Source organism: Dreissena polymorpha, chromosome 14 (genome assembly GCF_020536995.1).
Source record: "Dreissena polymorpha isolate Duluth1 chromosome 14, UMN_Dpol_1.0, whole genome shotgun sequence".
NCBI lineage: Eukaryota > Metazoa > Mollusca > Bivalvia > Myida > Dreissenidae > Dreissena > Dreissena polymorpha.
Genome location: NC_068368.1, coordinates 47,496,642 through 47,521,327, shown reverse-complemented (window position 1 = coordinate 47,521,327; position 24,686 = coordinate 47,496,642). Strand labels below are relative to the sequence as shown.

At 33.8% G+C, this 24,686-nt stretch overlaps 1 protein-coding gene and 1 pseudogene across 3 annotated transcripts; one reads left to right on the top strand and one right to left on the bottom strand.

The window, feature by feature from the left end:
* LOC127858552 (dynein light chain roadblock-type 2) lies at positions 1-7,646 on the bottom strand. Of its 3 annotated transcripts, none has more exons than XM_052395770.1 (5): positions 7,504-7,646; positions 4,403-4,478; positions 3,208-3,375; positions 2,045-2,126; positions 1-402 (listed from the first exon to the last, which is right to left on the bottom strand). In XM_052395770.1, exons 1-4 carry the CDS (start codon positions 7,504-7,506, stop codon positions 2,080-2,082), a joined length of 294 nt encoding a protein of 97 aa, XP_052251730.1. In that variant the 5' UTR covers positions 7,507-7,646; the 3' UTR covers positions 1-402; positions 2,045-2,079. The 3 variants fall into 3 exon arrangements, with proteins under 3 accessions (XP_052251730.1, XP_052251731.1, XP_052251729.1); XM_052395771.1 differs by having other exon boundaries at positions 2,050-2,126; XM_052395769.1 differs by lacking the exon at positions 2,045-2,126 and having other exon boundaries at positions 7,504-7,645.
* Positions 7,647-21,280: 13,634 nt separating this feature from the next.
* On the top strand, positions 21,281-23,933 carry LOC127857340 (toll-like receptor 4; annotated as a pseudogene).
* The last annotated feature ends 753 nt before the right edge of the window (positions 23,934-24,686 follow it).

Sequence of the window (24,686 nt, the reverse complement as noted above, 5' to 3'; positions counted from 1 at the left end):
TGATGTTTCATTATTTTTAATGAAATGAAAGATAAATTACATTAATATCACATGAACTTATGAAAAGAAAAAACATACATAATGAAAATGCAGTCATAACATTACATTTCAGTACAATTTTAAATTCCTTTTTTTCTCTGCAGTTAACTATATCATTCAAATAACAACTATTTTTTTGGAAGAAAACATAGATGAAGTCTTTCCAGTAAATGTAGTTAGAAGTTTACTTTTGGGAGAGCACATTGTCTTATTTCTGAATTGTCTTAAATATTAAAGTAATTTCTGTATGGCTGTTGTCTGTAGATCTTGTTGCGCAACAATGCTGGAGGATGCAGACTGATTGTTGTTGTAGCGTCTAGACTTCATTTGGACTTTGGATCACAATAAGCAGGTATTCCTTATCTGAAATAGTATATAATCATTTCATTGAGTTTAAAACAGTTTCCATTATATATTTACCAGTAAATTCCATTCTGACTTGTGTTAATTTTATGGGGCAGTATGCTCTAAGTAACTTATATACACAGAAAGAAAATAAACATATTTACAATGCTTATATATACCAACAAATTTTACTACAATTCAAGAGCACTTATTTAATTTTAGTCTTTAAGTGTTGTTAGACATGCATAGTTACACAAACAACAGTTATGGTGCACAGCAAACCCAGTCAACCAAAAAATTTCTTATATATAAATTTTGATGACCAGATAGAAAAAGTGTTCGGGTATTTGTGTTGTGTGATCTTTTACTAAAAATAGCTAACATTACACAACAAGCAATTTTGTTAGAGCATTGTGCTTTTGTAAAGTTTTCTGTGGACATCAATACAAATTTATCTTTAGCGAGGTATGAAAACCATATTGTTACCCTTTTTAAAAATAAAGATATAGATTACCCATGATGAAGATTACAATTAACATACATACATTATTAATTGCATCCAAAGCAAGTAGTCAAGATAAAGCACACACATAAACACACCCCAAAACCACCAATTATAGCATTGAAAGTTGCAAAGTTATATTTCTTTATCATGTGCTTTCTACTAAACCATTGGCCCAGTTAAAAATTTTATTGGTATAATAGATTACAGGTTACTTTTATTGTGCAAATGTTGATTATCATAAAACAATTGATTTTTAACAACAATTAAACCTGAGCCAAACATAGTTCCGGTTAACCATATTATCAATATGATATTAAATAAAGTTATTCTGATGTCAATAATTAGACAAAGGGCAACAATAAAATGTTAAAATCCACAAAACCAGTTAAAAAAATTTATTAGCGACACAACACAACACCTTATTCACAAGAAACATGCTGGAAGTCGGTAGCTATGAGCTCAAATAGAGTTATAACTTAATTGTAATGTGGTAAAACTGTTAACATTCCTAAAACAGGTAGTAACATTTTCATAAACATGCATGGTTACCAGTCGATAACACAAAATGTAATTGGGCCTAGTTTGGCTCAGTTAATGTAATTGCAAAAGTTATTTAAGATAACACACAAAGTTTGTAAAGACACATTCAAACGTTTAAATACATATATTTGAATGAAATGCAAGGCAAGCAGGCAATACCATAGGACCATACCAAACAACTAACGCTGAACATGATCAAAACTGGAAGTCTCCACGAGAAATTAAAGCCCAGATTTAATTGTAAACATGTAAACTTGAATCCCAATTACAAATTCTACAAGAAATGTACATTTAAAATAGCAAATAAAACAATGAAAGATTTTTTAAAAGAAAAGTTCTATTGAAAACAGAATACCGGTAAATAATCGATTCTTTGGGAACAATTATAAACTTGAAAGCTATAACCATATTACAAATCACTTGAAGTGCATTGTTCTACCAGAGACTGATCACTTGAATTGCATTGTTCTACCAGAGACTGATCACTTGAAGTGCATTGTTCTACCAGAGACTGATCACTTGAAGTGCATTGTTCTACCAGAGACTGATCATGCTCATCTCTATTAGACCAAGGAGTTAGAGAAATCAAAAGAAAAGTACACAGAAGTTGTGTACATTACGAGATGTGTAAATGCTATCCCAGGGCTTCGTTACACAGCATTCGGATTCTGGATCACTATTAGCAAATACTCGTTATCTAGTGAGGAAAAAAACAACACTGCAATTTTATAACGTTTTGTTTGAACATTTTAAATATTTATTTTGGTGTACAAATACATGTGTCGGCAGAAAAGGTTTCTTTCTTTCATTGCAGGCCACACTACTATGAAAACTCTACATCTCAAACTAAGTCTGAATGTATAATGTTGACAAATTAAATTGTTTGGTGACCTTTGATTTCAATTGGTTTAAAGTTTGTGTTTAACACAAAGTTTGAGCTTAACAATACTCATAGTAATGGGGTCAGATATCTATAATATTAATCTAAGGTCTTGTAATTTACTTTAAAAATATACCAAATACATAAAGGAATTAACACACAAACAGTGCAAATTAAACATGTAAAATGTGCAACGAGGCTCATACAAAAATATTTTCAAATGCAAATAAAACAAAAAGCAGTAACAGGCAGGGTATCCCTCTATATGGGAGCATTGTTGTTGGAAAAAAAATGAAAATATGTCCTCTAGCACTTTGAGACCATTGTTGTGTAAAAGTTTGACATAAAATGTCATGCAAAATATAGACTTTGCGCAAAGATACTTTTATGTCATTTTAAACAAAGGGCAAAAATTTCCTTTAAAGGATAATGAAACTGACATGCCATAAAAGGAATGTTTTATCACTCTGCTATATACACAGCCCCAAATTGCCGACAAGCAATACTTTAAGGTAATTACTTTGCTAAGTTCTACATTAAAAATACAGTAGAACTCGAATACCTGTTACTTTATCACTATAATGTAATGGTCACATAACACATGTTGGAAGATAGTTGTAGGTCTTGTTATATTTTTTTCAAAAAAGATACATTTTGAAACACTAACTAAACACTAAAATTTCTATAATATATCGTATAAGTTAATCATGTGCATGAATCTAACTGGTTGTTATTTCCAATATATGTCTACCTAACTAAAGAACTCAGCACAGATCATAATGTTTCTTTCATTAAGAAATGGTTTATCAATTGTTGCTGTTTAAATAAGTTATGGTCTTAAATTCTAATAATATGAAACTGACATTAGATTTTATCGCCATCTTTTCGATTCATTTACCTGGGGCAACCATAATCTCGTGTTTCTTTGACCTGATTCTCAAGAATGTAAGGTCATTTTGTGGATCCAGGTCGCGTACTGTGCTCTTGGCCTTAGCAGCCAGCTGATGGATCAGTCCGGAGTACTGCACTGTTGTGGAGTTGTCCAAGGTAGTTCGGATAGGGATACCTGTGGAAGACAGACATGTATTTTTTTATGCTGATTTCTTTGGTTTAATCCATTCCTTATTTTTTAAGAAGCTTTTTTCAGGTTTATTACAATAAATCTAATTTTAACTGACAACAAGATGTGTTTGTGAAACACTATGTCCCCCTATATGATGTTTGACATTGTAGGATGACCTTGACCTTGTGAAGGATGACCTTGACCTTTCACCTCTCAAAATGTGCAGCTCCATGAGATACACATGCATGCCAAATATCAAGTTGCTATCTTCAATATTGCAAAAGTATTCATAAAATAAGCGATTTGGGCCACATATATTTGACCTCTGACCTTGAAGGATGACCTTGACCTTGACCTTTCACCACTCAAAATGTGCAGCTCCATGAGATGCACATGCATGCCAAATATCAAGTTGCTATCTTCAATATTGCAAAAGTATTTATAAAATGAGCGATTTTGGCCACATATAATTGACCTCTGACCTTGAAGGATGACCTTGACCTTTCACCACTCAAAATGTGCAGCTCCATGAGATACACATGCATGCCAAATATCAAGTTGCTATCTTCAATATTGCAAAAGTATTCATAAAATGAGCGATTTTGGCCACATATATTTGACCTCTGACCTTGAAGGATGACCTTGACCTTTCACCACTCAAAATGTGCAGCTTCATGAGATACACATGCATGCCAAATATGAAGTTGCTATCTTCAATATAGCAAAAGTTATTGCAAAATGTTAAAGTTGGCGCAAACAGACCAACAGACAGACAGACAGGGCAAAAACAATATGTCCCCCACTACTATAGTGGGGGACATAAAAAAGAACTGGAAATGGTAGCAATAATTGTATGATAACAGTCATTATGTATTTTCGTGTGAACATACTGTATACAGAAGTGTTATTGTACAATTCACAAAGAAACATAGATTTATAACTTTAATCACATTTTACTTTTGCTAAACTCAAAAACATTATCAGAACTCCAACAGCCTCTACTTTTGATGTCTTTCCTGTATCAACATACCATCAGCATTGACAATGATGATTCCACTGACACCTTTGTGGGACTGGATCCTCTTGATGGTTTCTTCTACCTCAGACTGCAATTGAGAAATGTGCATATTGTAATTAGTTCCAACCTAAACACATGTTATTGAAGAAAAGACACTTCACAAGCACTCACAGCGTCACCTTCTTGAAGAGTGAAGTGCAAAATTGATGAAACAATCATGCAAATTTAGTATTACACAGACAAAACATATCTTTAACTACTAGAAAACTGTTGTAATACATAAGGTATGTTCACAAATTGATCATCAAATTTCAAACACAAATTATAAGAGTAACAGTAATTATATTTTCACCAGTGGTGCATTTTTTAATTATGAAAAAACGTTTAAAACAAGAGCTCGGCCGTTGGATAGAGATGCCCTCCCCTCCCCAAACAGGGCTTTGACACAGTGACCTTGACCTTATAACTAGTGACCCCAATTTTTCAATAGGGTTCATCTACTGTCCAATGCCAATCCACATGGGAAGTATAAAGCCCATCTGTCAATTTGCTGACGAGTTATTGATCAGAAATGATTTTGACACTTATTGTAACAGTGACCTTGACCTTTGACCTAGTGACCCCAATTTCAATAGCCAATCGGTTCCTCCGTTCACAAGTTTTTGATGGAAACAATGTTCACTCTTAGTCGGATAGTGACCTTGACCTTTAGCCTAGTGACCCCAATTTCAATAGAGGTCATATACTGGTAAACGCAAATGCACATGGGAAGTATCAAGCCAATTGGTCAATCCATTCACAAGTTGCTGATAAAAAACAAACTGGTCTACAGACAAACCGACATTGCATAAAAACAATATCCCACCTCTTCTTTAAAGAGGGGCATAAAAATTGATACCAAAACCAGCACATTTTTAATGTTAAATGCTTTTCCTGAGTATGTTTACATCTTAAAATTTAATACTTTGCTGAAATAATAATCATTTTGTCAAGATGTCAATATGATTACATCATTTCATAATAAAACAGTGAAAATTACTGATAAATTTCATTGGTATTATTCACTGTTTGAAACAGGTGTATTACAAGTTTAGAATATATTATTTTTTTCTATAAATCATGGGAAAGTTTTAAATGAGTGATTACATTTATAAAATACAAGTTTTGTTTCTCACTGCATTTATGTTTAGGCGACAACCAAATTGTAAGACATATTTAAAAGATTAAGAAACAACAGTCAATGCCAATAAATAATTAGTCTTAACTTTAAAAAAAGTGTGTATCGCACATTATCCCATGGTAAACCATGGTGACAATAGTCTTGTAATCTATAGACAGGATTATGCTCTTCATTCTAAGTATTTATGATGTTAATCTTTATAATAATATTTAGGCCCAAAGTATTTCACACCATTTCGCTTCACAGTTGCTGATGTAGAACAACATGACTGCTTAAAGTGCAAAACATTAATGCAAGTCACCCACACATATCTATATGAATCTAACAGAGAGGTGTTATGACAGTAATTATATTAGTATTGGAAATACTTTTATATGTTATATACTTCTTCAAGTTCAAATACCCTTGCGGACATGTAAGTTCACATTGGCCTTGTGAATCCTACCAAAAATATAAGTCCTTCTTGGATTAGACATATAATTCAGAAGCATAATTTGTGACAATACAAAAAGATGACATTTTTTATTTGTAACAATAAAACATAACACTTGACAGCAATCTGTACAGCAGTCAAACAAACTTTACCACAAACACTGGTTTAGTGCATATTTACTTACCTTTCCTTCCTTTATTAAAAAAAGAAAGAAATTGTCAACACATGAATTGTTTATTTAACAAGTCAGTGATTTTTTTTGCTTTTATTTGTTACAGCCTGTGCCATTTGAATTGGGAAAATTAGCGCGATAAATCTTGAAATTGGGAAAAAACGTGATAAACCATGACATTGGGAAAAATTAAGCATTATAAATATGATTATAAGTAACAGAATTAATATCAGTTTTAAAGTGCATGTTCAGGGTTTTTTCTAGCCATTTTGGAAAAGCAGTCTGGTCTAATTTGGATTCTTTTTAAATTAATCAATAAAAGTGGCGAATTTGGGAATTATTTATCATCAAAAAGGACTAAATTAAAGAAATATATATTTTGTATGATGTTTAAAAAATAAAGTTGAGATCTAGAGTTAAGAAATCATAATTAAGTCATAAGAGATTTCTTTCTTAAAAAAAAAACTTTCCTTTTTTTTTTTTTGGAAATTGGCCTTTTTTGGGGAAATTTTGGTCAGATTTTTTGGAAAAAAATGTAGAATTTTGCGATTGGGAAGCAGCCAACAATCGGCGGTAAATTTGAGCAAAAAAAATCACTGCAAGTATATGTTTAATATCCTCATGCTAAAAACACTCAAAACTTACACATTAAATGGAAACTGGAAAAGTTAAACAATATAACAAAAAAAAATCAAAAGATTTCCCTGCCCTTTCAGACATCACTTGACACATGACCTCTTAAAGCTTAATTGAGTAACAGAAAGGGGTCTGGTGTGTGACAGCCTGGCTTCAGATTGTGAGGGTAAGTTATTTTTAATTTGCCAATAAACAATGCGCAGGAGGAGGTAATTGGGGCTGTGTGTATGGAACTATCGACTTTGCGTGGTTAAACACGCTGTAAAAATACTATTTCTTATTGGATTCAATGAGAATAAAATAAAGCTTTAAATGTAAATCGTTTATTGCTGATTTAATCATTATTTATAAATTCCTTTATTTGTTTCCTTAATCGCTCGATGCACGGTAAATCAGAGGATAATTTTACGAATAGTTTCAACCATCAGCGAATTACAGTAAATAGGTTTGCCTTTGCTTGAAGGTAAGTAGTAGTAGAAGAACATGAAGTGTCTGTTCGCGGTTTTTTCGCCAAACAGGCTTTTTCAATTACTGTGTTGTTTTCAAATTTTGTAAATTAGACAAATTATTATCAAGTGACAATGAAAAGCAAATGCAAATACTAAGCACGTTTGTCTTATGAATCAACAAATCCAACTGTTTTCAATGTTTATCGAATAATTAAGATAACAAATAACAACAAGAAAGTTTACCATGACTGTATGTTAGCAGAGTTCGATCTGTGTTTTGACAAGTAGAAACTGAGAATCGTTGCTAAGATGTGGAATAGAAGCACTTGCCACTTCCGGTGATTAATACCGGTGTCGATGCAAAAAGCATCCAATGTAACTTATCCGTAAACGGCTACACGCCACTAATATTACCAGCAAAATTTCCCTCATGCCAACCTTACAAACTCCTCGAACGGTCCACTCAGCGGTTGAGCTTTAGCGATGCTTAGAAACAGCCGCATCTGTGGACGGAAGCTGAAAATCGTATTTAAATACATTTAATGAATTATTACTTGTTTTTATTTTATTGTGTGAAGTTTTGAGAACAAGAAGCACGTAATAAAAACATCGTTCACTTTATATACTAACTGGTAGCAAATTTAACCGAAGCTTTTACGACGGTGCTTACACTCTACAGGAGCAGGTAACCGGCTTTACCATTCTTGCTAAACAATCAAGTCAAGTCAAGTAAATTTTATTTACAAAGTCGGATACACAAACAGGTAACATAAGCTCTAATGAGCTTTTTAAACCGACTTACGGGTACATGTAAATTCATACACATAAAGCATGTAAAGATCACTGATAGGATAATGTTAAGACAAACAAACTAAATAATACACGTATTATCACATACACATATATATATATGTTAGTATAATGCTATTGTAGTACATCAAAGATGTAAGGTACTAGGTAGGATATAGATACATGAAACATATAAAACCTGACCTAAAAACACTATACAAGTATTACAGAGTTAAAACTTGTGACTAAATGCCTAAAACCGCCATAAAAAAGAGAGTAAAAGCACTGAAAGACGAATTGGACACAACAGTGCGACAAGTAAACAATGTAGTAAGAGATCGACTAGTCCAAATTTTTTACGCTCTTAAATATTAAGCTACTTTTTATATGGGTAATATATAAAAAGTATCTCTAAATTCTTTGCGCGTCTTATAAATGAGACTAGAGATCGACTACCCCAACCCGCAAATTAGATTTGTGAGGAACTAAGCAGCAGGTACCTCACATAACATAGTATACATATAATTAAATTTATGCACTTTAAGCATGGATAGCACATTGTTAAAACCGGACATTCAAAATAGACATAGACTAGTACAAGTATGACTTAGCGCATATGATAGACTAGTATTTAGCACATATAATCAAGCACATGTAAAGCATTTAAAGCATTGCATACTAATAAGCTATTATGAGCATGCAACTAATCGTTCTAGACTTTGCTAAGCTATCTATGAACTATACACTAGAGCAACAGAGAACAATATAACATAGGAAAGCTTGCAACATAGCATGGCAAAAAAATGAAATGACAGAAATCCAGGTATATCGCTTCCAAGGCTATTGAAAAGACAATTATGTGACATCGCACGAGGAACAAGAGCAGTTTTCCCCACGCCAAGTATTTACTAGAGATCGGAAATGGTTAAAAAAAGGATGCTTTCCTGAAGTTTTCCGGAAGGTCATTCCGTAGTTTGGCAGCAGCATGCCTAAAAGATTTCTTACAATATCTTTCTGTCCTTAGTAGGGGTATCTCAACAGTATAAGAGTGCCTAAAATTATAATTAACATTTTTTAGATGCAGTAAATCATGTAGATACTCTGGGGACATTTTATTAAGAATTTTGTATGTTTCTAAGGCAATAGATCTTAACCTTCTAACTTTCAGTGAGATAAGACCAGATTTTTCAAGTAATTCATCATAGCTGCTACAGAAATCATCATATATGAATCTCAGAGCTCTTTCCTGTATTTTCTCTATCTGTCTAGTATTCGATTTATTAATTAAGTGCCAAGTCAGAGGACAATAGTAAAAGTTTGACATAACAAAAGAGTAATATAAAGTGAGTCTGCATAATCTATTTAGATGTCTACCAATCCGTTTCAATACATTCAGCTGTCTAGAAGCTTTCTTACAAATACTTGATACATGAGAATTGAAATTTAACATAAAATCTAGATTAACACCAAGTAATTTCACTTCATCTTCACATGTTATTTCTATATTATTAAATTTAAAGTTAATTTTCTCATGGTGGGGTTTTCTTCCGAAGAGCTATTGCCTGAAATTTCTCTGGGTTTGCCTGCATATGTTTTTTTTGAGAACCAGTCTATAAGATTAAGCTATCTGTTTCTAATGTACTAACTAAATCTATAACACACGAACTAGAGTAAGAAAGAGTATTGTCATCTTCATAGTTGTATAATTGGCTTTAGTTAATAAATTAAAATATATCATTAATGAATATGTTGAAAAGAATAGGTCCAAGTATGGTACCTTGTGGAACACCTTTTATGATACCTTGATAGTTACAACATATATTTCCTATCTTAACACATTGTTTCCTATTAGATAAATAACTTTCAATATGATTCAAAGACTGATCAGAAATACCATATAATTCTATTTTTAATAACAATAAATCATGAGGCAAACAGTCAAAGGCTTTTGAGAGATCCATCATTGCTGCCAGATACTGATTTTTGTCCAAGAAGTATTTCCAGTCTTCAACAATTTTCAGTTGAGCAGTATTGCATCCATAACCGGGCCTAAATGCACTAAGAAAAGGGTTAAAAACATTATCAAAATGTGACATCAATTGCTCATAGATGGCTCTCTCAAATACCTTTGACATTACAGGTAAAAGACTCACTGGTCTGTAGTTACTTTTAACTAAAATACTGTTTTTCTTATGAATAGGTACAACTTGAGCTTTTTTCATGTTATCTGGGAAAATTGATTGATCTATACATCTATTTATCATATCTGTAAGTGGTTGGATAACAACAGGTGAAGCTATTTTAAGCATTTTAACTGAGATATTATCACACCCTGTTGCCTTTTTAGTACTCATTTTTTCTATTTGTTTACTAACAAAATTTTCAGAAACAGGCTTAAAAACTAACTTATCATCTGTAATACATGTACTGGTATTTTCCTTTATTTTGTTTCCACTGATATGATTTTCATCACCTGATACATTGCTATCACCTATATTTTTGCAACATTTATGTAAGTCATTGAAAACATTGCGTATCTCTTCCTGGTCAGATATCAAAACCTCATTCTCACTAAGTACAAATTTCTTTTGAAAAGTAGAACCCTTATTTGTTAAAAAAGGCTTTATAGTCTTCCAAAAATCAGACTGCTTACAACCTCCTACACATCTATCCAGAAAATATCTTTTAACAGATTGTTTCTTGATTTTAGTTACAAAATTCCTTGCTTCTCTATAGTTTTCCCAATTTACAGCATTTTTGTTTCTTAAATACTTATTAAACATCTTTTTTTTTCTTTTATATAGCTTTCCTCAAAGTAGAGTTCATATAAGGGGCAGGTTGAAGAGGCATCTTTCTTTGCTTAATTGGGGCATGCTTATCAAAGGTTTCTGTCAGTGGTGTTGAAACATTTTCAGAAACTACATCCAGATTTTCCACTCTTTTAATAAATGATTAGTCTGAATTTGTAAAATCATTTTAAACATTGTCTACATCAAATTTCTTAAAACTTCTATAGCTAATCCACCTAGCTTTATATGTTGGGACATTTAAATTTAAAATAAAACCAATCATATTGTGGCAGTCACTAATACTGCAATTAAAATTCAATATGCTTGAACATTTATTCGGCAAGTTAGTAAGTATAATATCAAGAAGACTAGGCTCATGATTTGAAGTATAACATGTAGGTGATTTCACCATATTTGTAAGGTCAAAAATGTCACATAGTTCAGTAATATTTGTACATTTCTCTTTAATAAGCCAATCATAGTTCAGATCTCCAAGAAAGATATAGTTATCATAGTGTGTAGTGATTTTATCTATACACTTATAGAGGTCTTCAAATGAGTCAGTGTCCTTTAAGCTGGGCGGGCGATTCAAGCCCGATATCAGCCATTTTGAACGTTCGAGTATTCACTTCTTTATATTTCAATGCAGATGGATTCTACGGCATTGAATTCAAAGGGTTGCTTCCTGTCTCCAGCCAGGTCTGATCTGAGGTAGGCTGCTAAACCTCCACCATGTGTATTTCTGTCCGCCCTCCAGAAGTGGTAGTTATCAACTTGAAATTGTGCATCAACAAAACTATCATCAAGTTTGGTTTCGGAGAAAAACAATAAATCAACAGAATTTTTCAATAGAAGTTCTTTTATGTGACAAAATTTGTTCCGCAAACTTTTAATTTTCAAATATGTTGACAGAAATTTGTTTGGCTGTTTCCTTCGGAGTTGGTGTAGTTCTTCGAAAATGTCATTCACGTTAAGATCATCGTCAGGGGTCGCATCACAGGCAAAAGAAACCGACGACCCTCTAGATATGCTGAAGTTACTTGTATCTAGAAAAAAAGGAGTCCGGGAAATGAAAATGTTCACATGTAATTACACATCCAATGTTCAGGGCTGTTCCCAAGCCTTTTATACTCTTAAGTGGAAACGTTAGCACAGCGGATGTGAATCCATATGTAGCAAGCCTCACATTGTAGCGCTCTTGCGTTAGAAGCCACTGTTTTGTTGCATTTACCACATAAGTCTTTTGTGGGACCCGGGTTAAGTGCAATATCCCCACTTAACAAAAGAAGATACCATGTGTAATATTGGTTGAAGTTAACTGGCACTGATAAAACACGTCGTGAATGTTTAATATGATAGTAAATTTGTATAATGAATGTTTGTCAAGTCCGAATTTGGGGCAATTTTGTACCATTTCTCCTCCCTAGTCGGGCAATTCAGCTGGCACGCATCGTCTGATACGGTTGTGTTACCTATGTATTGAATTCCGGTTACATCATTGACATTGGATGGGCGTTGAAGGTAACAATAAATGAATGTCAACAAAGAAATAAATTTCATGGGCGCTGCCATATTGAATGTTTGTTCTTGATCCAAGTGTACTTAAGTATAATGCGCCGCGCTCCAGTCATGCTTGACAAAGCCGCCGATTGTATGGACATGTATACACTGACCGCTCTCTATAGAATATACAGTGTAATACAAGTCCGTGACCTTTACTATAAAAAGCTACGATTCAGGTAGCACAGGTAGGTTTTTCTAAATCATTTCTAATCATTTCTACAAGGTTTCATCAACATTGTTTTATAGACGAATGTTTTTTGTTGTTTCATACAAACATTTAATCGTTCGAGGTCCGTTTTTAATTTAAATTTATTTCACGGGTTGCCTTATTTCTTTTCCTTTTTATGCGCAGTATTGGTGCGATGCAGTCTATTAAATTAATATTTACCTTTCTAAGTTATAGTGAAGCTGCATACGTGCACACACCAATTATGTTTTATCTTTCCCGATTGGCGGATCCATATCGATCAAATATCTTCAATGGTATTCTTCTAGCCCTTTTGGATTTGCATCTCTCGTCCAATGTGATTACAATATTGTTTACCTCGACCTTCGAAGCGTTAGTTAATTTGGTACATTAAGACTTTAGCAACAACGATATTGAACTTTTTTAAATAAAAAAAACATGTTATATATTTTAATTATTGTCATTGAATATGTCTGTTAACTCGATACATACAACATCAGCTTGAATCCAATGAAAAAATGAATTCTACGTTTTATTTCATTAACATATGATTGCAATAATCAAGAATTTTTAATTTAGTTGTTGAAACGTAAACATAATATGTTCGGATTATAAAACTGCAAATTCGTTACATCTGACAATAAAGTTTTGAATGCCTAAGAGTTTTGCGAAGACGTTGGAAACCTTGCCTCCAGGTGTTTATCATACACGGATGCCATTTTTATATGATGCATAGCCTAGGCGACATTCATTTCGCTAGTTACTAAGGGGGTTGCACACACAAATCGATGGAAACTTCGTTACTTTATGTACATAAAGAAGATATATTTTGGATACAAAAGGCTGCCGAATTAAACTATTATTGAGAAATATAAATATGATGCATTTATTTCCTACTCTGAAGACAATATACATTTCATTCGGGGTGAGTTAATATCACGAGTGGAGACAGAACACGTGTCGCTTTGCCTTCACCAGAGAGACTTTCTCGCTGGTAATGCTATCTCCGACAACATCATACAGGCTATCGATAGCAGAAGAAAAAACGGTAGTTATATTGTCGAATTCATTTCTAAAGAGCAAGTGGTGTATGTACGGCTTCAACATGGCGCGAAAGGAGAGCATATATTCTAGAGGTGATGACGTTTCTCTTGTTATAGTTATGATAGATCAAATGTCCCATAGCGCTATGCCGTTAGAAATGGTTCGTTGGATACAGGACAATAATAACACAACAATATGATACACAACGGACCAAGAGGTTCCTGGGTAGAACCAGTACTTGTTGTAAAGCAATGGTGGCTTTAGAGAAGATCGAACTCGGGTCCGTGTGGCTGTTGATTAAATTCCATTTCCACTACGCTACTGAGACCGCGTTCATATTTGTAGCTCGGATATTGATAGAATTTTTAAATAAAACAGTTGATCGGCATTGATCCTTTTTATTTTATGATTAGGACAACTATTTTAATCGGGGCACCAACCGTGAAAGTGCGGACGTAACATTGGGTGTTTGATACCCCAAACGCTTCGTTGTCCAATCAAATTGTCAAAATTTAAACATGCCCATGAAGTTTTGCGCGTTTTTGTGCAACTATTGAATTGTATCGTAAAGCATTGCACGGAAAGAAAAAAACACGTTGATCAAATGTTTCTGTTTCAAATTTACAACGAATAAAATGTATGTTCAAACGCCTAGCAGGTTTCTACATTTTTTTTTTATTATTAACAATTGCCGATTGTATGGGTTGTAAATGGAATGAACGCATTGTTTAGAATTGAAACAATACAGTCAGCTCAATTACTTTAAAGTCCGCTTGTGAAGTTGAATTTTCTGTGCGCGAATATTGTAGGAAGCGTATTTATTAAACGATACATACACGGCGTGACTAGAACTTACCCTTTATGTGTTTTTTTTTCTGAAAGCGATCTCTGAAGACCACACATGAGCTTTGCAGGCTTTGCACACCTAGCGCATTTTTTTGTTAGAACATTTTACGAGTCTGTACTTTTAAACGTATGTACCTTAATTTGAATAAATTGCAGGACAGAGTTATGGAACTTGGTAAGTTACCTCATACAATGACCTAAAACACATGTGGCAAGCTTCAGTTGAAAACCTGACACGTCGATTTTGCACAATAGCTCTATTTTATGAAAAGTCTATCTGAAGAATTGAAATCTACTTTGCAGCATTTATATGTCCACGTAATATATGTATATTTTTAAAGATAATAATAATGAGGAACATTAGGTTTAGCTGCATGGCATTCTATAGATTTAACGTATTTCAGTGACGAATCAACGTAGATTGTGATTTATTATAACTAAAGTTCACACACTATGGTATGTATTCTGTTTCACATTTACATCGAATAAAATGTATGTTCAAACGCCTAGCAGGTTTCTACATTGTTTTTTTATTATTAAAAATTGCCGATTGTATGGGTTGTAAATGGAATGAACGCATTGTTTAGAATTGAAACAATACAGTCAGGATTGGAAGCGTTCAAGCCTTCAATTTCAGCCTTAATAACTTGACATGGAAGTCATAGATTGCATTACCAATTACGTTGTTCACAATAAAGATGATGAGGATGATTTATACCATGCAAGCACATAACAAAAGCATCCATCAAACATAACGTCAACATTTATCTACATTTACACTCCATTTCAATGAAACATATTTAAACATATTAAGGATCTGCCTTCAATGCCAACACCTTTGTGTTCTATTATGTAACCAAAGTCATATACAGATCAAATTGTAGCTAATTTAAGACACAATTTTTCGTTTAAACAGTTGTCATTTTTTTCTTAAAACTCGATGAGATGTTTCAGTAAGGTTTTATCTTTTAAAATTACAAAACGTATGCACATATATATCAGGGTGCATGTTTCCGTCACCAACTTAATAGCAGCATTTGCATCTAAAGAGACCCATCTGACACGCTAATATTTTTGAAAGGATCTAGGTTGTTTTGAAAAGCAAGACACTTTCAGCACTCACCTGTGTCCATGTGGTACAATTGTCCAGGATTTGACTTAGTGACATAGTTATGATACAAACTTGAATTACTGCCTAAGACCGGTCAATGCAATTCTTTGGGATTTGGGCCGGTGTGAGGCCTAGCATAAATTCACAGTTACCCCAATATTCATCACGAACCAAATGCGCGTCTTAAATACTCTCAAGCAATTATACCTACGAATACAGACAGTGAAAACACGAATGCCTTAACGTAACGCGTTAATCGAATGGTACACACGAACTTAAAATGTATCAGCCTCCAACTTCGGTCTATATACAATTTGGGGCTTCCTGGCTGGTAAACTTTTTGTCATAGGGCCATCAGAGGCGTTTTCTTTTAAATTAACTGAACTAGGAAACTCTCGTTCATGATACTGCAGTCATTCTGCAATTTCAATTTACATTGAAAGTTTGATTGCGGCAGTTTGTGGTATGAATTCAAAGATAAACCGACTTGACACAGGATTTCCTGTTCATTGTTTTTATTGATAAGTGGGATAAACCACCGATAACGTCTTAGTCGTTTTTTAAAATGCTGATCAACCACATCGATTGTTATTGGACTTTCTCGACGGAAGTAAACAAAACACATAATAACGGCAATATAATTTCCCTTTTAATAGATTATATTGCGAAAAACTGAGTGTAGCCCATTTGGTTAAACATCTTCTAAATGTTGATCAGCGGCGAAAGGCTTCTCACGTGAATATTGTTGTTTACATGGCTATCACTTTCTTACGAGTCTGTACTTTTAAACGTATGTACCTTAATTTGAATAAATTGCAGGACAGAGTTATGGAACTTGGTAAGTGACCTCATACATTGACCTAAAACACATGTGGCAAGCTTCAGTTGAAAACCTGACACGTCGATTTTGCACAATAGCTCTATTTTATGAAAAGTCTATCTGAAGAATTGAAATCTACTTTGCAGCATTTATATGTCCACGTAATATATGTATATTTTTAAAGATAATAATAATGAGGAACATTAGGTTTAGCTGCATGGCATTCTATAGATTTAACGTATTTCAGTGACGAATCAACGTAGATTGTGATATATTATAACTTAAGTTCACACACTATTGTATGTATTCTGTTTCACATTTACAACGAATAAAATGTATGTTCAAACGCCTAGCAGGTTTCTACATTGTTTTTTTATTATTAAAAATTGCCGATTGTATGGGTTGTAAATGGAATGAACGCATTGTTTAGAATTGAAACAATACAGTCAGGATTGGAAGCGTTCAAGCCTTCAATTTCAGCATTGATAACTTGACATGGAAGTCCTAGATTGCATTACCAATTACGTTGTTCACAATAAAGATGATGAGGATGATTTATACCATGCAAGCACATAACAAAAGCATCCATCAAACATAACGTCAACATTTATCTACATTTACACTCCATTTCAATGAAACATATTTAAACATATTAAGGATCTGCCTTCAATGCCAACACCTTTGTGTTCTATTATGTAACCAAAGTCATATACAGATCAAATTGTAGCTAATTTAAGACACAATTTTTCGTTTAAACAGTTGTCATTTTTTTCTTAAAACTCGATGAGATGTTTCAGTAAGGTTTTATCTTTTAAAATTACAAAACGTATGCACATATATATCAGGGTGCATGTTTTCGTCACCAACTTAATAGCAGCATTTGCATCTAAAGAGACCCATCTGACACGCTAATATTTTTGCAAGGATCTAGTTTGTTTTGAAAAGCAAGACACTTTCAGCACTCACCTGTGTCCATGTGGTACAATTGTCCAGGATTTGACTTAGTGACATAGTTATGATACAAACTTGAATTACTGCCTAAGACCGGTCAATGCAATTCTTTGGGATTTGGGCCGGTGTGAGGCCTAGCATAAATTCACAGTTACCCCAATATTCATCACGAACCAAATGCGCGTCTTAAATACTCTCAAGCAATTATACCTACGAATACAGACAGTGAAAACACGAATGCCTTAACGTTACGCGTTAATCGAATGGTACACACGAACTTAAAATGTATCAGCCTCCAACTTCGGTCTATATACAATTTGGGGCTTCCTGGCTGGTAAACTTTTTGTCATAGGGCCATCAGAGGCGTTTTCTTTTAAATTAACTGAACTAGGAAACTCTCGTTCATGATACTGCAGTCAGTCTGCAATTTCAATTTACATTGAAAGTTTCATTGCGGCAGTTTGTGGTATGAATTCAAAGATAAACCGACTTGACACAGGATTTCCTGTTCATTGTTTTTATTGATAAGTGGGATAAACCACCGATAACGTCTTAGTCGTTTTTTAAAATGCTGATCAACCACATCGATTGTTATTGGACTTTCTCGACGGAAGTAAACAAAACACATAATAACGGCAATATAATTTCCCTTTTAATAGATTATATTGCGAAAAACTGAGTGTAGCCCATTTGGTTAAACATCTTCTAAATGTTGATCAGCGGCGAAAGGCTTCTCACGTGAATATTGTTGTTTACATGGCTATCACTTTCTTACGAGTCTGTACTTTTAAACGTATGTACCTTAATTTGAATAAATTGCAGGACAGAGTTATGGAACTTGGTAAGTGACCTCATACAATGACCTAAAACACATGTGGCAAGCTTCAGTTGAAAACCTGACACGTCGATTTTGCACAATAGCTCTATTTTATGAAAAGTCTATCTGAAGAATTGAAATCTACTTTGCAGCATTTATATGTCCACGTAATATATGTATATTTTTAAAGATGATAATAATGAGGAACATTAGGTTTAGCTGCATGGCATTCTATAGATTTAACGTATTTCAGTGACGAATCAACGTAGATTGTGATATATTATAACTTAAGTTCACACACTATTGTATGTATTCTGTTTCACATTTACAACGAATAAAATGTATGTTCAAACGCCTAGCAGGTTTCTACATTGTTTTTTTATTATTAAAAATTGCCGATTGTATGGGTTGTAAATGGAATGAACGCATTGTTTAGAATTGAAACAATACAGTCAGGATTGGAAGCGTTCAAGCCTTCAATTTCAGCATTGATAACTTGACATGGAAGTCCTAGATTGCATTACCAATTACGTTGTTCACAATAAAGATGATGAGGATAATTTATACCATGCAAGCACATAACAAAAGCATCCATCAAACATAACGTCAACATTATCTACATTTACTCTCCATATCAATGAAACATATTTAAACATATTAAGGATCTGCCTTCAATGCCAACACCTTTGTGTTCTATTATGTAACCAAAGTCATATACAGATCAAACTGTAGCTAATTTAAGACACAATTTTTCGTTTAAACAGTTGTCATTTTTTTCTTAAAACTCGATGAGATGTTTCAGTAAGGTTTTACACACAAACTTAAAATGTAAAAGCCTCCAACTTCGGTCTATATACAATTTGGGGCTTCCTGGCTGGTAAACGTTTTGTCATAGGGCCATCAGAGGTGTTTTCTTTTAAATTAACTGAACTAGGAAACTCTCGTTCATGATACTGCAGTCATTCTGCAATTTCAATTTACATTGAAAGTTTGATTGCGGCAGTTTGTGGTATGAATTCAAAGATAAACCGACTTGACACAGGATTTCCTGTTCATTGTTTTTATTGATAAGTGGGATAAACCACCGATAACGTCTTAGTCGTTTTTTAAAATGCTGATCAACCACATCGATTGTTATTGGACTTTCTCGACGGAGGTAAACAAAACACATAATAACGGCAATATAATTTCCCTTTTAATAGATTATATTGTGAAAAACTGAGTGAAGCCCATTTGGTTAAACATCTTCTAAATGTTGATCAGCGGCGAAAGGCTTCTCACGTGAATATTGTTGTTTACATGGCTATCACTTTCTTACGAGTCTGTACTTTCAAACGTATGTACCTTAATTTGAATAAATTGCAGGACAGTGTTATGGAACTTGGTAAGTGACCTCATACAATGACCTAAAACACATGTGGCAAGCTTCAGTTGAAAACCTGACACGTCGATTTTGCACAATAGCTCTATTTTATGAAAAGTCTATCTGAAGAATTGAAATCTACTTTGCAGCATTTATATGTCAACGTAATATATGTATATTTTTAAAGATAATGATAATGAGGAACATTAGGTTTAGCTGCATGGCATTCTATAGATATAACGTATTTCAGTGACTAATCAACGTAGATTGTGATATATTATAACTTAAGTTCACACACTATTGTATGTATTCTGTTTCACATTTACAACGAATAAAATGTATGTTCAAACGCCTAGCAGGTTTCTACATTGTTTTTTTATTATTAAAAATTGCCGATTGTATGGGTTGTAAATGGAATGAACGCATTGTTGAGAATTGAAACAATACAGTCAGGATTGGAAGCGTTCAAGCCTTCAATTTCAGTAACCAAAGTCATATACAGATCAAACTGTAGCTAATTTAAGACACAATGTTTCGTTTAAACAGTTGTCATTTTTTTCTTAAAACTCGATGAGATGTTTCAGTAAGGTTTTACACACAAACTTAAAATGTAAAAGCCTCCAACTTCGGTCTATATACAATTTGGGGCTTCCTGGCTGGTAAACTTTTTGTCATAGGGCCATCAGAGGTGTTTTCTTTTAAATTAACTGAACTAGGAAACTCGCGTTCATGATACTGCAGTCATTCTGCAATTTCAATTTACATTGAAAGTTTGATTGCGGCAGTTTGTGGTATGAATTCAAAGATAAACCGACTTGACACAGGATTTCCTGTTTATTGTTTTTATTGATAAGTGGGATAAACCACCGATAACGTCTTAGTCGTTTTTTTAAATGCTGATCAACCACATCGATTGTTATTGGACTTTCTCGACGGAAATAAACAAAACACATAATAACGGCAATATAATTTCACTTTTAATAGATTTTATTGTGAAAAACTGAGTGTAGCCCATTTGGTTAAACATCTTCTAAATGTTGATCAGCGGCGAATGTCTTCTCACGTGAATATTGTTGTTTACATGGCTATCACTTTCTTGAGAATTTAAAGGGATATTTAAAAATGAGTTATATAATACTTATAGTACTTGTTTGTATAATTAAAATAAACAGAATTGACCATGAACGGAATGTTTACCCATGTGGGCCGAGACATGCTTGTGCATGTGAAAACAACACTAACATCGGAACTACGATGGACTGTGAGGGCAGGGGTGTTCCTGATGCTGTCGGAGATATGTTCTGACATTGCTAGCAAGGGATATGCATCCGTTGTTCTAAGGGCAGGCAAAAACAACTTCGGAAATTTGATAGCTTTAGACCTTAACGGATGTGAAAATCTTACCGAATTGTACTTAAATTTTAACCAAATATCGATCGTTGAACAAGACACTTTTCATGATTTTCACCAATTAGTTACATTAGATATTTCCCGAAATTTGTTACCGGTGTACAGCGGAAAATGGAATGCATCTTTTCTACCGAGCACTTTGAAGATGCTCAAGCTTCATGGATGTCAAAACCAAGTTTTACTGAATGCTTCAGTACCTGACTTTGACGATCAGAAAAACTTAAGCAGTCTCCCAATGGATGGTTACCCAAATATTTCGTTCAACTTTTCTAAAATAACACACCTGTCTCTTTCGGGATTGAACATCCAATGCTACTGTAACCTCTCCCGAATAGACAACAACACGTTCTCGCATTTGAGATATCGCTTACAGTTCTCAACATATCCGCGTGTGGAATCCTAAGCATCACAGCAGGAGCATTCGAACATCTTCACGATATTGACGTACTAGACCTTTCTTACAACCGACAGCTTGGGATTAAGGCCTTCGCGAACATAACGTACGGCTTGCAGTTTTCGAGGATCGCCTTCTTGAACATATCCTTCATTTTAAACACATTTGGAGTAGGCATCAAAGTTACTGTGTCGGATTTGTGCTACTTCTGGAACACAACAGTTGAAGATTTGGACCTATCGGGAAATAGAATTGAGGAAATTGAAACAAATGCGCTTATACTTATTCCGCAATCGATGAAAACACTAGGCATGAACCTTATGAACACATTCACGTTTGGTCCATATTTACTTTAACTCGGTTGCATGAAAAACGTTCACACAGCGGTTGTTTCATATTTAAATTACGCTTTTAATCCCATAATATATACTGCTGAGCACGTTAAGGATGTTTTAAGGCCCCCGACTGACATGGATGAAAATTCGTGTCCATATTGCAAGAACTCGTTTTTGAAAGAAACGGCAAAGTCTTCCGAAGAATGCTTCTACTTTGAACCTGATTTTCACAACGTTTACGATGGTCCTCGGTTTCCACGTAGATTGGAGAACGTAATTTTAAATGACTGCAATTTTATTTTTAGTTTAGACGTACATTTTAATTTCGAGCTAATAATTCAATCCGGTTCATGGATTTTCCGGGAAATGTGTTTAAGTCGTTTACTGGAGATTATGGTCAACTTCCCAAACTGGAAATTTTCAATATATCTCGGTGTTCTATAAAAACAATCGGCTCCAATACTTTAAATTTCACATCATTGAAAGTTTAAAGACTCTCCCTTAATGAATTAGGTTCTCAAATGGCGGATCCGTATCGATCAAATATCTTTGATAAGCTGCAATCTCTTCATGACTTAGATCTTTCGTTCAATGGGATAACAGTATTGTTTTCTTCGACCTTTGCAATGTTGTATAATTTGGTACGTGTAGACGTGAGTAACAGCAATATTGAACGTTTCGAAATAAGAATTAACATGCTATCTAATCTTTTGTCATTGAACTTGTCTGTGAACTCAATACATACGCTTTCTACTAGCGTGCAACATCAGCTTGAATCCAATGAAAAAATGAATTCTACGTGTTCTGTGGACTAACAAAATAATTCATTAACATATGATTGCAATAATCAAGAATTTCTACACTGGTTGTTGAAACATAAAGAGAACATGTTGGGATTTGAAAATACAAGTTCATAACATCTGACAATAAAGTTTTGAATTCCATAGAATTTTGCGATGGCTTTGGAAACGAATTTTGCGATGGCTTTGGAAACCTTGCCTCCAGGCGTGACTCATACACGGCTGCCATTGTAATGTTGTATATTTTTGACGACATTCATTTCACTACCTACTTGAGGAGTTATATACAAAAATCGATGGAAACTTCGTTACTTATTGTTCATGTCGAATAAGAGGTATTTTGGATGTAGAAGGTTGCCGGATTATACAGTCATTGAGAACTATAGATATGATGCATTTATCTAATACTCTGAAAACAATATACGTTTCATTCGAGACGAGTTCCTACCACAAGTGGAGACAGATCACGTGTCACTTTGCATCCACCAGCGGGACTTTCTTGCTGGGAACTCCATCTCAGACAACATCATACAGGCAATAGATAGCAGAAGAAAAACGGTAGTTACCGGTATATTGTCGCATTCTTTTCTGAAGAGCAAGTGGTGCATGTACGAGTTCAACATGGCGCGAATGGAAAGCATATATTCTTGAGGTGAAAGCGTATCTCTTGTAATACGTAATGTAGTAATGATAGAACAAGTGTCCCATAGCGCTATGCCGTTGGAAATGGTACGGTGGATACAGGACAATAATTACATAGAATACACAACGGGACAAGAGGGCAACACACGTTTTGGGGGAAAAACTTCATAGTGTTGTAAGATCATTGTAAAAAAATATTTTTGTTTTACTTGTTTTTAAAACAAAAGCATGGAAGTATGGTCCTTTTCTTTATTAAGTCATATGCACGCATGAATATTGCTTTGAATCATTTTGAAGTGTTTTTATTGATTACAACTATAAACAATTATATAGCTAGCTTTGATATTTGCAATATGTTTTCCTGTTAAACTGAATATTCGAAATATATTTTTGCCTGATGAACACAGAAAATGAACGATGCATTTTTATAGGTGTTTTGTTGACTATACAATCATCCCATATACTTTCTATTGCAATATGATTTTGTGAATTATTTACGTTGTTTCATTGTTGAAGCGACTAAAAATTAATATTAGATCTATGTGTAAATTACATATAATTGAGTATAAATGAGTAAGTTTTGATTTAGATTACACTCTAGTTTTTCAAATTACAAGTCCCTGAAATTTAAATTTAACATTCTTGAGTATATTTCTATTTTTATTGTATTGTAAACAACTGTTAGTTAAAAAATATATAGGTGCAACTTCTTACTGTTAGATCGACAAAATGTTAATAGTATAGATATTTCTGATCGCTAAGGACACAACAAATTAATGACATTTGCTTCGGATTTACTGCTTTTTGTATAAAGATGATTTGAAAGTTAATTTTTGTAATTATTCAGAGCGCTGGAACTGATCGCCGGTGATACAGTATCGGTTAAGTGGCGTTGAATACACCGTAAAATCAACATTAATAAAAATTATGATGGTGTGATGTACAACAATTAAGTAAAATATTTGTCAAAATACAGATGTATTGTGAAAAACTTGAGGGACATAATTGTTGTAATATATAACACGTTCATGCAAACGTGTTATATAAAAAGTGCAGCGCATCCGTCCGAGCTTGTTCGAACTGAAGCTTTGTTATGAATCATGTCATTTATTTATTAATTACCGAATCTCCTCCAAAAGACGAAAATTCGCGTGTTACATCCGCATCTCTACCTTAAAGGGGCCTTTTCACAGATTTTGCATGTTTTGAAGTTTGTCATTAAATGCTTTATATTGATAAATGTAAACATGAAATTTTAAAAGCTCCAGTAAAAATCAAATATAAAATTTAAAAAGGAAAAAAGTAGCCCGCGGCAGGGCTCGAACCAGTGACCCCCGGAAACCTGAAGTTAAAAAACGCATTAACCAACTGGGCTCTCCTGCCAAGCATACATAAGCTGCGTATTTTGTACGTTATATAAGCAATCATCGTAGTTTCACAAATTTAAACAACAACAACAGAACTCTCCAAATTATTCAATTGTTTCGCGTTGCAACGCTTTTTAATTTTTATGTTTTTAAATCGTCAAAAGATGCATATAATGGCTATATTAGACCATGGCAAAT

Excerpts from the sequence above, each read along its gene's own strand:
- LOC127858552 (XM_052395770.1), bottom strand. Across the intron at positions 3,376-4,402 it reads CATCATTGTCAATGCTGATG|GTATCCCTATCCGAACTACC; the intron begins GTATGTTGATAC and ends TGTCTTCCACAG. Across the intron at positions 2,127-3,207 it reads CGAGATTATGGTTGCCCCAG|ATAACGAGTATTTGCTAATA; the intron begins GTAAATGAATCG and ends TTTCCTCACTAG.